Source organism: Emydura macquarii, unplaced genomic scaffold (genome assembly GCF_026122565.2).
Source record: "Emydura macquarii macquarii isolate MOO-44397 ecotype Brisbane River unplaced genomic scaffold, CSIRO-AGI_Emac_v2 contig_629, whole genome shotgun sequence".
Taxonomy (NCBI): domain Eukaryota; kingdom Metazoa; phylum Chordata; order Testudines; family Chelidae; genus Emydura; species Emydura macquarii.
In genome coordinates this window covers 2681436-2696795 of record NW_027130766.1, presented here as the reverse complement: position 1 = coordinate 2696795, position 15360 = coordinate 2681436, and the positions used below count along the sequence as shown (strand labels likewise).

The following is a 15360-nucleotide window of genomic DNA, read 5'->3' as shown; positions in this document are numbered from 1 at the left end:
GCTAACCCACCCCGCTCCCCAAAGCAGCCCCTGCCCACCACTGCCTCCCCGGAGGGTGAGCAGGGACCAGGCCGGGAGGTCCGGCCGGGTACTCACAGCCGATCAGCATGACACAGATGGAGAAGATCTTCTCGGAGTTGGTGTTGGGGGAGACGTTGCCGAAGCCCACGCTGGTGAGGCTGCTGAAGGTGAAGTAAAGCGCCGTCACGTACTTGTCCTTGATGGACGGGCCAGACGAGAGGTCGCTGTCGTTGTAGCGTTTGCCGATCTGGTCGCCCAGGTTGTCCAGCCAGCCGATCTTGTGCTCCATGTAGGGCCGCTCCACGTTGCCAATGGCGTACCAGATGCAGGCCAGCCAGTGGGCGATGAGGGCGAAGGTGCACATGAGCAGGAAGAGCACGGCTGCCCCGTACTCGGAGTAGCGGTCCAGCTTGCGGGCCACGCGCACCAGGCGCAGCAGCCGGGCTGTCTTCAGTAGCCCGATCAGCGTGGTGGTCTGCAGAGAGGGCAAGCGGGGAATGGAAATCAACCAGAAACCAAAGGGAAACCTCAGAGGAAGCTACGATTATAACTGGGGACTGGGAGCTAGGACTCCTGGGTTCCATGCATGCCTCTGGGATAGTGTGGTCTAGTGGTTAGAACAGAGGAGTAGGAGTCAGGACTCCTGGGTCCTCGTCCCAGCTCTGGAAAGGAAGGGTCATTTAGTGGTTAAAGCAGAAACCTAGACTCCTTGGTTCTAGTCCTGGCTCTGTCTATTAGAGCAGACTGGGCATCAGGACTTCTGGGTCCTTTCTTACCCTCGCCACTCAGTGTGACATCCTAGCCAAGTCATCTAATCTCTCTGTGCTCAGCTAAATGGGGATAATAATCCTCGTCTAGGAAAGCAGAGTTAATCAGTGTTTGTAACTTGCCTTTGAGATCCTTGGGGCTAACAAAGTGTAAAATAGCAGTACCACTGTTCCTGGTTAAAGAGCATCCTAGAAGCAGACGCAGAATCCCCCCAGCTCTGAACTGAAAAGCCAATCGATTCCTGCCGAGCTTCTCCCTGGCTGATGGGGCCGGGCGACAGGCCAGAGTCACACGGCTCCGGACCACAGAGGCTGGTGTAGCTGAAAAGCTTACAAATTCCAACCTGAATAGTCGAGGCCCAACCACACAGTCCGCACCCTCCTCAGCACCTTCCATCCACGCCTACACGTGGGGAAGTGGAGGCAGAGAGGGGGCAGCAACTTGGCCCTGGCGACAACAGGATTCAGTGGGAGAATCAGGAATGGAACCAGGGACGCTGCCAGCCCATCGAGATGCTTAGAGAACCCCCCAAACCTCAGAGACTGAGTTCTCAGCCTGCACCGGCAGTAAGCCGTCCGGTCCAGGGGACCTGCCTGGCCCCTAGGAACTGCTATTTCTGGAGCTCCCTCTGGCCTGCTGTTATGACCTAGAGCAAGTCCGTTCCCCTCCTGCCCATTGTCTGTTTAGACCAGGACAAGGACGGTCTCCTGCTACGTGTCTGTACGGAGCTGGGCACAGTGGTGCCCTGATCTCTGTTGGTACCAAAACACAAGGAAATAATAGTAAAATCGTCCCCTGGTGTTCCTTAAAACATCTTTCTAGGCTTAGAACGCCTTGATATCTGGGGCAGATCACTGGTCTAACCCCGCATCCTGCCATACTACATCATAATCACCGGTCCGTCTACTCTGGTCTCCCGCCTCCTTCAGGGAGCAGTGGGCCCCCCTTGATGATGAAACCCCCGCAGTTGTACAGTGCTGCGTGGACAGTGGCTTGTTATTGTGCGGTCAGTCAGATGCCCGAGGCTGCATCCCCTTGGCTATTCTGAAGTGCAGCTGTATTGTCAATACAGCCTGGAGAGTTATTAGCCAACGGCAGCTCCAGCTCACAGCTGCTTAGTTTATACCAGGAAAAAGACGTTTCTCTGATGCCCTCTTATCTATCTGCGCCCTTTCTCTTTATCTATTCCCTCTCTCTATCCATATCTCTCCTTATCCATCTATCCCTGCACACACCCTTCTCTCTCTGTCTGTCCATCTGTGACAGCCCGCTCAGAGCAAGGCCACTCATGCAGCGTCTCCGTGCCAGTCCTCTAAGGACTACTTAAAGCTGGACTCAAACTTTGGCTGTCTGCTATTTTAAAGTTGCAAATAAACCCCAAACAAAGTCACTACTTGGCCACAACACCTAAGATGGACCTTGACCCAGCTCCTACCCCAGCTTCACCCAACACTGCCCAGGGTTTTGGAGCAGGCAAGCCTTCTTAAGTCGCCTACTGGCTCCTGATTGGTTATTGTCTCTTCCCAGCCCTTCTAGGCCCTCGGAGGACTAAGTCTTGTTGGTACCCTGCCCTGAGTGGGTTTCTCCTAAGCAGGAGATTATCAGGGTGCCAAAGCCTCCAGTAGGGGCAAAGAAGGCCAGATCTATCGATCGATCGATCTATCTATCTGTCCACCCACCCCTATACCTCTCCCCAATCTGTAATCACATCATCAACATAGTATTTGGGCACCAGAAACCCCAGGCAGACTGGTCTCTACTTGACCCTCCAAGGTCTCCGGGTTCCACGTCCTGCCGCTGCTCACCTCATCGGAGCCGGAGCGGAAGATGAGCAGGTCGAAGGGGATGGCAGCCACCATGTCGATAAGGAACCAGCCCTTGAAGTAATGGATGGCGATCTTGCCGGGGTGGCTCACCACCTCATCGTTGATGTTGACGTAGGTGGTGCGGAAGTTGATGACGATGTCCACGATGAACATGATGTCCACGATGAGGTCGATGATGTTGAGCGGGTTGCAGGAATAGCCGCAGTCCCAGCGCTTCTCCTGCTGCTCCTCGTTGAGCAGGAAGGCGGCCGAATAGGGCGTGAAGACGGCCGTGTAGATGACCAGCAGCAGGATCAGCCAGTCCCACACCGCCTTGAAGGGGCTGTAGTGCAGGATGGTCCATCGGTGGATCCGCGGTGCCTGCAGCTTGTACTCTGGGAGGACGTCCGCGCCCAGCGACAGGACCTGCCAAGGAGACGGGCATGTGATGGGCAGACGGGATACAAGAACCAGGGGGAAGGAGGGCTCAGAAAATCCTGACTTTGCCCTGACAGCACCAAGTATCCTTAGCATCTCTTTGCGCTGCCCTTCCCCAATCAACCCTCCCAGTTGCTGATCCCCCGCTTCCCTCAGACTGATGCCCTGACCCCCTCCCAACTGCTGATCCCTCCCCGGAGGCACCCCGACGCTCTAAAATCTGTTCCCTCCTCCCCCACTCACAGGCGTTCTTCCAATGGCTCCCCCCCACAATAAGGTGAGCCCATTCTCTCTTCTGCCTCCAGCGTGCTGTTGCTAGTAAGAGGCCTAGGGACACTGGTCGCCATTCACTGGGGGGGTGGGTGGTCCCCACAGTGGGACATTACAAAACAGACTCTGCAATGGGGACAGAGATGCCAGATGAGCTGTCAACCCATTTATCAAAGAGCTCCTGGTCCCCATTTCAAGGCAGGCAGCAGTGACTGGGTAAAGCCCAGAACCGTCACAGCTGGGGGTCTAAAGGGAAGGTCTGACATCCATAGTTAGCCTCCTAATAAATCTGGCCTGAGTTTCAGAGCAACTGCAGTGAGCATTTCATGGCATTCAGGCCAGATTTGTTCAGATGCCTAACCATGGATTTAGGAGCCTGACAGGGCCTCCCTTCTCCCCTTTTAAAATCTCAGCCACAGTGTAACAAACTGGCCAGTGTAGGTGCATCCCACTGGAAGCCATCAGGACACTCAATTACATGTCATAGACCCTCTACTGCTAACAGCTAAGGAGATTCTCCTCTAGCCGAATGGCAGCAGCCTCAGTTTGAGGAGCAGAAGGATCTGAATTCTGCAGGGGGGGGGGGGGGGGCAGCACAGGGACAGGTGGGAAGTTCCAACTGGATTTTCCAGACTGGATCAGCCCACGGGGCCATCGAGTCTGGGCGGGTGCAGTGATTGAAGTGGGCATCCTTCAAGGGGCAAGGTCCTGCCATAGCCATGGAGCCGGCCACCATCCCTGCTCCTCTGATTCAACCTAGCTGCTGGGCATCAGCTGGGAGGAGTGGAGCTGGGTGGCCAGGGCTCCTTTTCGGCCCCTCGGTAGCGCTTCAAACCTGCTACACAGCTGCCATTGCCCTGGGTCACTGGAGCCTGGACACCGGAGAGAAAAGCTGGGGACATCTTGAGCTGTAGGGACTGAGAAGGACAGCCAAGGCCAGGCCGGCCCGGCCCGGGAACAACTGGGAGAGCACAAGCTGTCTTCGCTATTCCCCACTGGGCACAGGGTCACCCCAGCCACGGGCCGGCCTGGAAGTTCGTGGCTTTCTCCTGCCCCCAAGACAGTGGGGGGGCGATGCAGAGTGTCACGAGGCTGCCAGGTGGAGCCTTTGGCACTCGTGCCAGGGCCCGGCGGGGTGGCCCAGCCCAGGTCTGGTTCTGCTGGACTCTGCAGGGGGCCTCTAGAAGGGTGGCATGAGACAAAGGCCCAGGTTTTTAAAGGCACCGGCATTGCTGAGCTCAATACGGCCACGCCTAGCTCATTTTCAAAAGGGATTTAGGCACTTCAGAACCAAAATCCAACTGACAGCCCATGGGATTTAGACTCCTAAGCGCTTAAATCTTTTGGAAATGAGACTCAGGCTTTGCAACGCTGAGCCCAGCAGTGCCCGAATCCCCTTTACAAACCCGGCCCATTGTCCCTGCTTCCTCCCCGTCCTCAATGGGCCTCAGTCTCGCCGGGACCTGGGATATTGCCAGCCCTGAATCCTCCCGGCACCGGATTCAAGACAGCGTGGCTGCCCTCCAGAGTCCCGCTGCTGCTACACAGTGGTTCAGCTAATGGGCCCTTTGGCCAGCGCACGTACACACTGCTCCCTGCCCCACCCCGTTTCTCCTGGTCTCCCCTGAACCACTCCTCTGCCCCACACTGCACACCCCCCCAGGCTAGACTGTGCCCCCGCCTCCCCAGCACAGCCCCACTCCCCTGCATTTTCAGCCCCTTTATTTTTTCACATCAAAACCGCCGGGCAAACGCTGTCCAAAGAGCGTTACTCTGCCACTGCCCATCAGAAGCGCTTGGAGTGAGCCAGGACTCAGCCCAGGAGCTGTTCTCTTAACACCTGGCCTTAAATGTAGTTGAGGTCCTGAATTACATGCGACTGCCAGCCCCAGTGGGCACTTGTCCACCGCACAGCCTCATGTGCCTGGCGAGCTTTGCCCAGGCGAGGCACAAGGCTGCATTAGCGGGGTGTGGAAGTGAGGGCGGAGAGCTGTGTAGAGATTCACTGGCAGAGCTGGGATGGGGACGGGGCAGGACAGGAATAGCAGGAGCTGCAGGTCAGGAAGAAGGTGCTTCAACAGAGCATGAAGGCGAGTTCACAGGCTCCCGCACACGCTCTGCTTGACTCATAGAAATGCCCCTAAATATAGGTCTGCTTTCCTGGAGCCCCCTTTATTTTTAAGGTGCTAACACCGCCAGGCCAGTGACTCATATGCCGCCGCCGAGTTGTTTAGAGAGCGTTGGGTTTTCTTCATTTATTGAGCGATCGAGGTTTCTCTCCGTGTTTATCTGCTGAGATGAGGCTGGAAGAAAGCCCAGCTGCTCTGCTGCCCTCAGTGCCAGCAACACCTGGCAGCACATTGGCTGCCCGCTCTCGTCGCTCATGCCCATAAACGGCACCTTTCCAAACTCTACAAGAAGGATTCCCCTTTCGCTAAACGCCCCCTGATAACATGCAATACAATAAACAGTCTAGTGTCCTCCACTGCTCTCAGCTGTGTGTCACAGGCCCTATACTGCTAACAGATAATGGAGATTCCCTCTTAGATTAGCTGGCAGGAGTCTGTTGGGGTAAGGTGATCCAGGATCTATGCCCACTGCCCCTGCAGGGGGAACGCCGTGACAGCCATGAGATTCCAGAGGGGCCTGGCTTGGTAAAACCTTTGATGGTGATGTTGTTTGCACCAAGGGAGAATGTTTCCCTCATGATCTTCCAGCCTCACATTGTCCCACCACTACAGCCGCACTCACATTGCTGAGGCGGCACCAGTGTAATCAGGCGGAGAACCCGGCTGTGTGCGTAACAGCAGCAATGCACTAGCTAAAAACGACAGGGAAGGACATCAAACATCATGCTTCCGGGATTGGGGTCAGGCACAAATTTCCTCTCTGCCCCCTGTTGTTGAGAGGCCTGGTCTTTTAAACTATCCAAAGTAACCAACTCAGCCTGTTACATAAAATTGCTTATAGAAGCCAGCAATAGTTAAAGACAGAAAGACTGAATCGGCCCAAGCAAAAGGTTTGCTGATACCACCCAAGGACTGTGTTAAAATCGTGACTGGTAAACAAAGGAGAATGGAATCAGAAATGAGTGGGTGAAATCTGATGTGATGGAATTAAGTCTGCTTGATGGACAAACAAACCCCTTCCGGGGTCCTTAAAAATAATACTTGGGTGGGAGTCCAGATACTGGGGGCACACAGGCGCGGACACACATGGCCACACACAGACCCAGACGCACACCGCCGCACACGCGCCTGCAAAGGGCATTCAGGAGCCTGGCGCAAATTAATCAACATCGATCAATGGCCAGGCCCCGGGTGGGGAGGACGCCACCAATCGAGAGCCAGGACGGCCCAATATGTGGCTGGCAAGGGAGGGAGAGGGAGTGGAAAAAAGTGACCGACATGCAATCATTCCGAAGGGGGATGTGCGGACGCAGTGCTGGCGGGGTCAGGAAACCAGCCTCCTCCTCCCAACAGGAGCAAATTGGGGAGGGGGGGGAAGTGGAGCACCCTACCCAGACCAGTGCAAAGGGAGAAGGGGGCAGGATCAAGCTGTCTTTAAGCCTGGCTACAATGCTAGGGCATGATCCAAAGCCCTTTGGAGGGCCACAAAAAGAACTTTGGATCAGACCCCGAGCAAGGATCACGGCACAGCATGAATCACGTCGGATAGATCCCACCAGGGGCCTGATCCTGAGCGACTCCTCAATGCCCCCCAATGGCAGTGAGAATCCGGGGGTCTAGCCTTTGCCGGATGGCTAATGCTGAGCTCCCCGCTCCGCTTGCAGAGCTGCCCATACGCGGCTGAGGTTTCCATCGCCGCTTTATCTTTTGGTGCCTGCTTCCAGCCCCCGCCTCCCGCCCAAGCTCTGGCCTCTGGGTTTCAAGGCTGAAACAAACCATTTAAACATTAATCGGCAGAGCTGTGGAAGGAGAAGGGGAGGTGGGTTTGGGGAATTAAAAAGGGTTCTTGCTTGGCTGACCCTGCCCAAAGTGGGGGAGTTCGCTGCTGCTTTGGGGACACTTTGAACTGAGAACAAAACACAACAGAGAAAAAAAACATTGCCCAGAATTACAGTCCAGAGACAGGCCCCAAGTTCCAGCTAGTCTGGGTATCCATCCATCCTCTCCAGCTATCCTACCCAGCCACTTCATCCATCTAAGGAAGGAATCCTGATCATCTGCCATCTCCTTTTATCCGTGTAGCCAACCCACCCACTGACCTTCACCGTTGCTCTACAGGATTTCTAAGGCATCTGCCACCTCAGTATCCAAGAACCACTGGTGTGACTCGTAAATCTGGAGTAACTTCTTTGACCTTAGTAGGCTCACTCCAGATTCACTCTGGAATAACCAAGAGCAGGATTCAACCAGTGTCTCCCTTTCACCGGGGGGTGTTTGCTTTTGGAAGCTGTGAGACCCAAACTTGCAGAACCCCAGGGACATCTGGCTGCAGCGGCCCAGAAGAACAGGAGGAGAGAAGGATCCCATTTTTCCCCTTTGCCCCTTCGGTCGTGCCTCATGGCATCAAACCAAACCCAGCTGCCTCTCCCCGGAGCAGGTCACTGACTAGCCCAAGGTGCCCAGTGCAGGGAAGGACAACAAGGGCGCGCAGATGCTGCACGCGTGGGGGCCCAGAGCCATGAGCTCAAGACTCGTTCCAAGTCAGAGATTTGTACATTCGTCACAGCAGTGTGGAGCTGAACCCTCTGTGGCTTTAAAAGTCCAGGGCACGAGGGAGGCTGGGTAGCATCACGCCAGCAACCCTTTCGGAGAAAAAGTTTCTGCCTCCCCAGAGAGCAGGGATGGCTGGGCCAAGAGGGAGCTGCTTCCTGGGGAAAGGACGGACCACCTCCCTCTTCCCCCCATACAAAGAAAAGAGCCAGATGTGTAAAGAGGCATCCCACCAACGTGTCCTGGTTCCGTCCTGGGGGTTTAATTCTCTCTAGGGATAAACGCCCCCTGGATCTCCTCTCCCCTGCCCCCCATGGCAACAGCAGGGACTCGGTTAACAAACCCCCCACCTAAGCCAGGCCTGCGCCCCACATCCGTTAGCCTCAGCGCTTACCGGTTTCAGCTTCAGTTTCAGACTCATGGTGTGCGTGTTGGAAGTAAAGCGGTGTGTGAGCCAGGGCAGGGAGGGAGCCGGGGGCGGGGGGAGAGGATCTTAGTTCCCTAGCACAGACCTCTGGTGCTTACATCACTTCCCAGGGCAGAGCTGCGATCACATGCGGCCCACCCTCCCTCCCACCCCGGCCCTACTACCAGCGTGTGCTGCACGCCAGACAGCCTGCCCGAGGGAGCACGGCTTCATCCTGCCAGAGGGGGGGTACTTACCGGCCCTGCCTGACGCCTCTGCGAGGGAATTCACACCCTCCCCTGCACCCCCTGCTCAGGGTGAGCTCTGCCCTCGTCTCCCTCGGTCCCCAGCGGGGCAGGCTGCTGGCTGGCTGTGCTCTGTAAGGGAGCAGGTGGAACGGACATGGGAAGATGCTGCTCAGAGCCACCGTGCAGCAGCCGGGCAAGATCAGACCGGAGGGACCAGGGCAGGTGAAGTTGGTGCTTGGCCCAGCGCTCACAGACTGCCCGGGGCCGGAGGGGAGACAGTCGCCAGGCCAGTCTGCACTAGCGTTAGCTGCAAGAGGGCGAGAGCAAAGGAGGGATGTGCCGGGAGACAAAGCATAAGGGTCAGCACAGCCGTGGGGCCGGACTATTCCTGCCTCACAGCTGGGCAGCCACGAACGCCCGTGCGAGGTGCTACCTGACTGCAAGGTGCAAAGCCCAGGGAAAGAGCAGACAGGCGCTGGGCAAGCGTCACACTCAGGCAGCTCCCTTCCAACCCCACTGCTCCAGTTCTGAGCCCCACGCAGCTTAGCTTAGCTTAGCACCCACGGGGCCAGATGATGACCAGCTTCTCTGATGCCTGTAACGACTCCTCCCCGCCTGCCTTGGCTGAGGGAGGGCGGGGGGGTTTGTGGCTTCATCTCAGCCCTCGTCTCCCAGGAGGAACCCCCTCCAGCACAACTCCCGCATCCCTCTTCCGCAAGCGCCGCATGCTGCCCCCGCCACATCGGCCCGCCACTCCCCGGATCTCCACCTCTCCGGGCAGCCTCCCCCGCCTCCACCTCCTCTCGCCTTGACTCCTGCATCTCCCATCCCTGGGGCCACCCATTGCCACCCTGCCTGTCTCCTGCTGCTGCCAGGCTGTGCCCGGGGGGGTCTGATTTGGTCAGGGGGCCCAGCTGGGTGCGGATCCCAGGACGGGCGTTGGATCACTAGCGCATCTCACGCAAGCCGCCCAGCAACCATCGACGGTAACAACTGTTGGCTTCTTGGGTGGGTGCCCCCGGAAGCGAAAGACTCTCCCAATTCCCTGCGCGCACTCTCCCCCAGGAGCCCAGTCCGGGCTGGGAGGAGGGGTCAGCCCAAGACCCCCAGCTCCATTCCCTTGGTGTTGCTCTGATCTCATTTTCCTACCTGACCTCGGCCTCCTCATGGCCTGTCAGTGTCTCCCCCTCGCCCTGGGATGCACCCGCAGCTCTTCTCTCTCCTAACCAGGCCTCCTGCAGCTTCTCACTTGGGCCAGGGGCCCGCTGTGCCGGGCTGGACATGGGGATCGATCGCCACTGATCTATCTGGGCCTGGCCCCAGTGAAATGGGACAGGGAAAGGGCTGCACTTCAGTGCACACAACCCGCCGAGCTCTGCTGAGCCCCCTCAATTCTGACCTGCTGCTCCCCTGCACTCCCCCAGCCAGCTCTGCCAATATCCCTCTACCCAGTCTGCTGCCCCCGGTATTCCAGGCCCAGATATCCCCCAGGTACATCTTGCCAACTGTGTCTCATTCCGTGACAGCTCCTTGATGTGAATCCACATCCAGAAGGGACCAAGGCTGAGACCGTCAAACTCATCTCACTGGTGAGCCGGGCTCAGGCTAGGATGCAGGGCCTCTCTGCAGAGAAGCAGGCAGAAGCCACACTAGTGCTGTCAAGCACTGCCGCAATTCCCCGGGACGCCGTGTGCCTGTTGCTGGCACTAGCCCAAGTGCACCAAGCCAAGCAAGCGCCTGAGGATGGTCTAGTGGTTAGAACAGGGGCTGAGAGTCAGGACTCCTGGGTTTGCTCCGCTCGGGGGGAGGAGGAGGGAACGTTGTCTAGGGAATAAATATAGTGTGCATGGAGATCGAGCTCCATCCGCATCTTCCCAGAACCCAGCCACCTCCCAACTGGCCTGGAGGTTAAGGTGAGAGGGAATTGACATTTCCCAGAATACCCACGGTGGATCCGTGCCAGGGACGGTGGGGGGCGCACAGGCTCTGTGCTGTCCATCCCGCCCGCAGCAGCGACCTGTCAGCTCCAATCCCGTCACCTCCCAGCCGGCTAATGACCCAGTATCGACAGGCTGGCGGGGCTGATCCAGCGTCAGCCCGGTCGCCTAGCAGCGGGTCCCTGTGCGTCGCGGCTGGGTGCCTCTGCCAGGCATGCCGGGCCCTTCAGGCCTGGCGCACAGGGAATCCAAAGTCAATGCGCTGCTCGGTGTGGATGCGCTAGTGGGGAAGCAGGAGAGGGGAGAATTGGGGCCCTCCAGGGGCTTGGTGGGGGAAGGTGGTGCTGGAGGAGGCTCCTCTCCCGCTTACCAAAGGGCATGTGACCCTTTAACCCCGCTGTGGCCCAGTGGATCGAACACCAGGCTGGGAATCAGGACGCCGGGTTTTTTTGCCCAACCCTGGGAGGGGAGCGGGGTCTAGTGGTTTCACCAGGGGACTAGAAGAAAGGAGTCCGGGGCTCTGTTGCTGCTTCTGGAGGGGGAACGGAATTTAGTGGTTAAAGCAGGGGTCTGCAAGTCAGGGTTCCTGGGTTCCTTTCGCAGCTCTGGGAAGGAATGTTGCCTAGTGGTTAAAGAGGGGACCTGGAGGCCAGGGCCGCTGGGGTCCTTTTCCAGGTCTGGGAGGGAGTTTGGCATAGTACATTGAGCATGGGCCAGGATTCACGGATGCTATTCCTGGCTCTGCCAGTGACTCCTTGCATTACTTTGCACAGGTCACGAGCCCTCCCTGTGCCTCAGTTTCCCCATCTGTAAAGTGGAGATGATAAGACTGGCCCATTACGTTATTTGTTTGTTTGCAGGAGCAACTTTCAGACATTCAAGAAGAGACAGTCCCTTCCCTAGGAGCTCAAAGGCTGAGACAAAACCTTGCAAGATCCTTCCGTGAAACATGCTTTCTCGGTGCAAAGGATTATTGTTAACAACAAACCGTACTGCTATAGGGTTAATAATAGCTATTACTGCGACACCACTTGCTGGGTAATATCTGCTTTCACGCCCACCTTCCTGCCTGCACGCCACATCAGAGCCATTCTTAACGACTTTCTGTTCATTCAGTTAAATTCACATAAAACCGTTGCCTCTTATTTGCGTATGAGGTGGAAGCCAGCCTGGCTCTGGTCCTGCATTTGCCCCCTCAACTCTCTGTCTGTCTTAGGGTGGGTCTCGAAGCCTGGGGGTTGACAGCCCTTGTATAATTTGCATCCTAATCCGTGACCCTGCAACGACTCTTCCTTAGTGTCTGATCCCTTCTTGGCTCCTACTGAGCTATTAGCCTCAATCACATCCTGCAGCAGTGAGTTCCACAGGTGACCCAAAGACCTTCCAGAGTACATATTTGGGGCAAAATCCTACCTTGCTTTGTGCAGTTGAGCTGGGGGGTGAGGAAAGGGGGCAGGGAACCCCTTCCACCCTCTACATAGCCTCTGCACGAGCAGGGCACGAAAAACTCGGGGGCTCTGGCTAATGCCCAGCAGTCCCACATCCCCAGAGACGTGGCTTCCTTTGTGCGTTCTGACATGAGGTGGCACTGTCCCTGGGCCCATCCCCAAGCCATCCAGGACCCTCTGCTTTTCCACAAGTCTCTCTCTACAGGCCAGTCCCGCAGGCCTCACTCACGGAGCTCCACCGGCCATCGCAGAGCCGTTCACTTCTGCGCATGGGTGCAGGAATCCCGGTAACTGGGCATCTAACCCCATGGATTCCAGGGATGCAGAGTCTCAATCTATGCCTTTGAGGCTCCCTCGAACCGGGCTCTGCTGTCTGACAGACCTACCCGCTGGCAAGGAGGCGGCTGAGTATTTCCCAGTTAAGGGAACATCCCCTTCCAAGGAGCCAGGAAAAATGGAAACCGCAACCCCTTGGGTTGCATCCCATATGGCGAAGGGACACTGCCACCTGGCGGCTGCCGGAGCAACAACCAGCAGCTCAGCTCGCATGTGTCACCTCCCCCAAGGGCGACCCAGAAGGGAGATCGCCCTGGCACACACAAAACATGGCCCACGGTGTGTGGGGCAGCGAGGGAGGTGCAGGTCTCCCCCTCCCACCCCATTGCTGCTGAGAAACAAACAAGAGTTTCCACCCTGGAAAAACGACACTCTTGCCGTGGGGCTTTGCTGCAGAGATGAACCGATATTTGGTGCCCGGGAAGAACCCAGGGAGCGCCCTGGGGCTGGCATCTATCAACAAAGGCTTCCATGAAGCTGTGCCGCTTTACACCAGCTGAGGATCTGGCCCACTCCCTTAACCCAAGCTCCATCAATTGCCACCCGCGGTGGGGTGGGCCCACCGGTTCAGACTGCCGCTCGGCTTCCCCTGCAGGCCCTGGTGCCACTGCTCTCAGACCCACTCTCTCAGGGCCGAGCTGTTCTACGCTGGGCCTCAGCCCAAACCCCTCCCAGCAAGGAACGGCAGAAACCGAGCAGATGGGAGAGCGGGCGGAGGGGGAGACGGTGATTATCATGGGCTAGAGAGAGGACTGACTGCGAGTCCCATTGCATCTCAGCTCCCCCTTGCTCTGGGGGAGGAGGAATTGCTTCACCCCTTTGCTCCCACCCACATGCTACTCTGGCTAATAAGTGTGGGGGTGGAGCCAGGGCCAGGGCTCCTCCTAGTCCCCCCTCCCCTGCCCTACGGCCCCACCTCCCATTGCTTGTAGCAGAGTGAAAGGCTGGCCCCACAATCTGACTGAGCAGAATAGCAAGGGAGAGTCGACCTCCCCGTGATTCCCCTTCACGGCTCAGCACAATCTAGCCCTGTGAGATGATGACGCACGCTCTAGTGACTGTACCCCACGCAGTCAGAGCGACCCCACCATGCGGCCTCCCCAGCACCGTGATGCCCAGTCACTGTGGCGGTTGCTCTGAGAGGGACAGACAGACGGACATCGTCCTGTCCAGTCTCCTGCAAAGCCAGCGGACGCTGGATTTCTAGGGTTCAAAACATGCCGGAATTCGTTCCGAGCCCAACCTGGTCACGATCTCTTGCTCTCTGCCGTGAGTGCGGGAGAGCCAGACGCATGCACTGTGCGAACACGGGCACTGGGAGAAGCTTTCAGCAGGGCTGAAAGAGGAGCAGCAGAGAGGAGACGGGGAACTGAATACCACGGGTGCGGGGAGCCTTCCCCGTCCTGCCCTCCCCCACATCCCCACTCAGCTGCTTCATGGAATGCGTGAATCGCCCCCTTGCCCTGCGGCTGGACCACAAACGATCGCGAGGGTCACCAACCGCACTGTGGATGACGGGGAACGGCCCCGCTCGGCCCAGAGCTGCCTCATCGGGAAGGGCAAACGGTCCCGACGTCGCCCCGCGGGAGATGGAGTCTGGCCAGGGAGAACGGGAGGGGGGGGGGGGGGGCGAAGACACCTGAGCCACAGCTCACAGGAGGCAGAGCAACCCCGGCATAACGGTGAATTGACCCCAAAATGACACGGGTCGCCATTTCCAACTCAACGTTTTTCAGAACTTTTTGTTCCATGAAAAGCCTCAAGATTTCAACATTTTGACCCAATTTGGGACCAAAAAAAAAAAAAAAAAGTCAAAATATTGGACTCTCTCGCAGGACAGAAATTCCAATTTTCACTCAGCTCCACAAATTACTGTGATCTGCCCCCAACCCCCCCAGAAAACCTGCTCCATGAATTAGTGTGACCATTCCCTCCCATCTCCCACGGGTGCCCTCGTCAGGCCCAAGCCTGTGGCGAACCCTCCCCCCTGCCCCGTACCTGTGTGACTTTCTCGGTGACATTCTGCGTGCGCTCCGTCACCTTGTGGGGCGCGATGATCTCGATCTCGGTGGTGGAGCCGGAGCGGTGCTTCTCCAGGTTGAACTCCACAAAGTTGAGGGTGAACTGCGGGATCTGGCTGATGGTGCGGTATCTCAGGAGGTCGGAGTCCGAGGTGGAGTTCTGCGGGTTGGGTTTGGCTTGGGAGGCCTCTGAAAGAAACCCAGGAAGGAGAGAAACACTGAGGAGGGTGACAAAACCAGGGATTAACCAGCCGGGTCCTAGTCTCTGTGGACAAGGGAGCCCAGGAGCAGCCGTCTAGGAGAAGCTGTCTGGAGAGACAACGCCTTTGTGATGGGCCCACTCTGCATTGGTACCCAACCACAAAGGCCAAAATTCTCCAAAGCAACTTGTGATCTTGGGCGCCCAACCTGTGGAACCGGAGAGGGGCTTCGTTTTCAGAAATTGCTGAGCACCCACCGCTAAGAACCAAGCCCCTTTCAGGTGTCTCACGCCGAGCACTGAAAAACAGAGGCATCTAAATCTCTAGTTGCTGCGGAAGCAAATGGCCAATTGGCCTCGATCCTGATAGCCACTCACCACCCATTGGAGGTGGCTGACACTGCCGGTGGCAGGATACGAATGCAAACAGAATCCAGAAGCCTGTGGTGAAGACCTAAAATTACAGACAGGGCCCACCAGGCCTCGCAGGCCTCCACTGGCAAGACTGTTTTGCCTCAGCTTCTCCTGCCTTCTGAGCTGGGTTGGCCGTTTGTCCGGGCTCCTTAAACGAACATCTCCTGAGGGATGGGGAGCGGAGTCCCGCTTTGGTAGGGTAAAGACAATACAGCTGGAGTCCTATGGTCTGCCTCCAAAGTTATGCTGCATCCCATCCTACCCATCCCTATGGGCCAGGGCAGGATTGTTCCTTGGGGGGCATTTTCTAGTGTCCCTCCAGACTAGTTTAATGTTCCAGGCACTAAGACGTCTACCCCTTTCCTTGGGC

General features: G+C 57.2%; 1 protein-coding gene across 5 annotated transcripts in view; it reads right to left on the bottom strand.

Annotated features, from left to right (window-relative positions):
• KCNH6 (potassium voltage-gated channel subfamily H member 6) overlaps positions 1–15360 on the bottom strand; it is an 83694-nt gene that overhangs the window by 13957 nt on the left and 54377 nt on the right. For all 5 annotated transcript variants that reach the window (XM_067541002.1, XM_067541007.1, XM_067541006.1 and 2 more), the window contains 3 exons: positions 14355–14566; positions 2595–3020; positions 97–496 (listed from right to left, as the gene is read on the bottom strand). In XM_067541002.1, the coding sequence (XP_067397103.1) occupies positions 97–496; positions 2595–3020; positions 14355–14566 (1038 nt within the window). The remainder of the gene's footprint in view (positions 1–96; positions 497–2594; positions 3021–14354; positions 14567–15360) is intronic.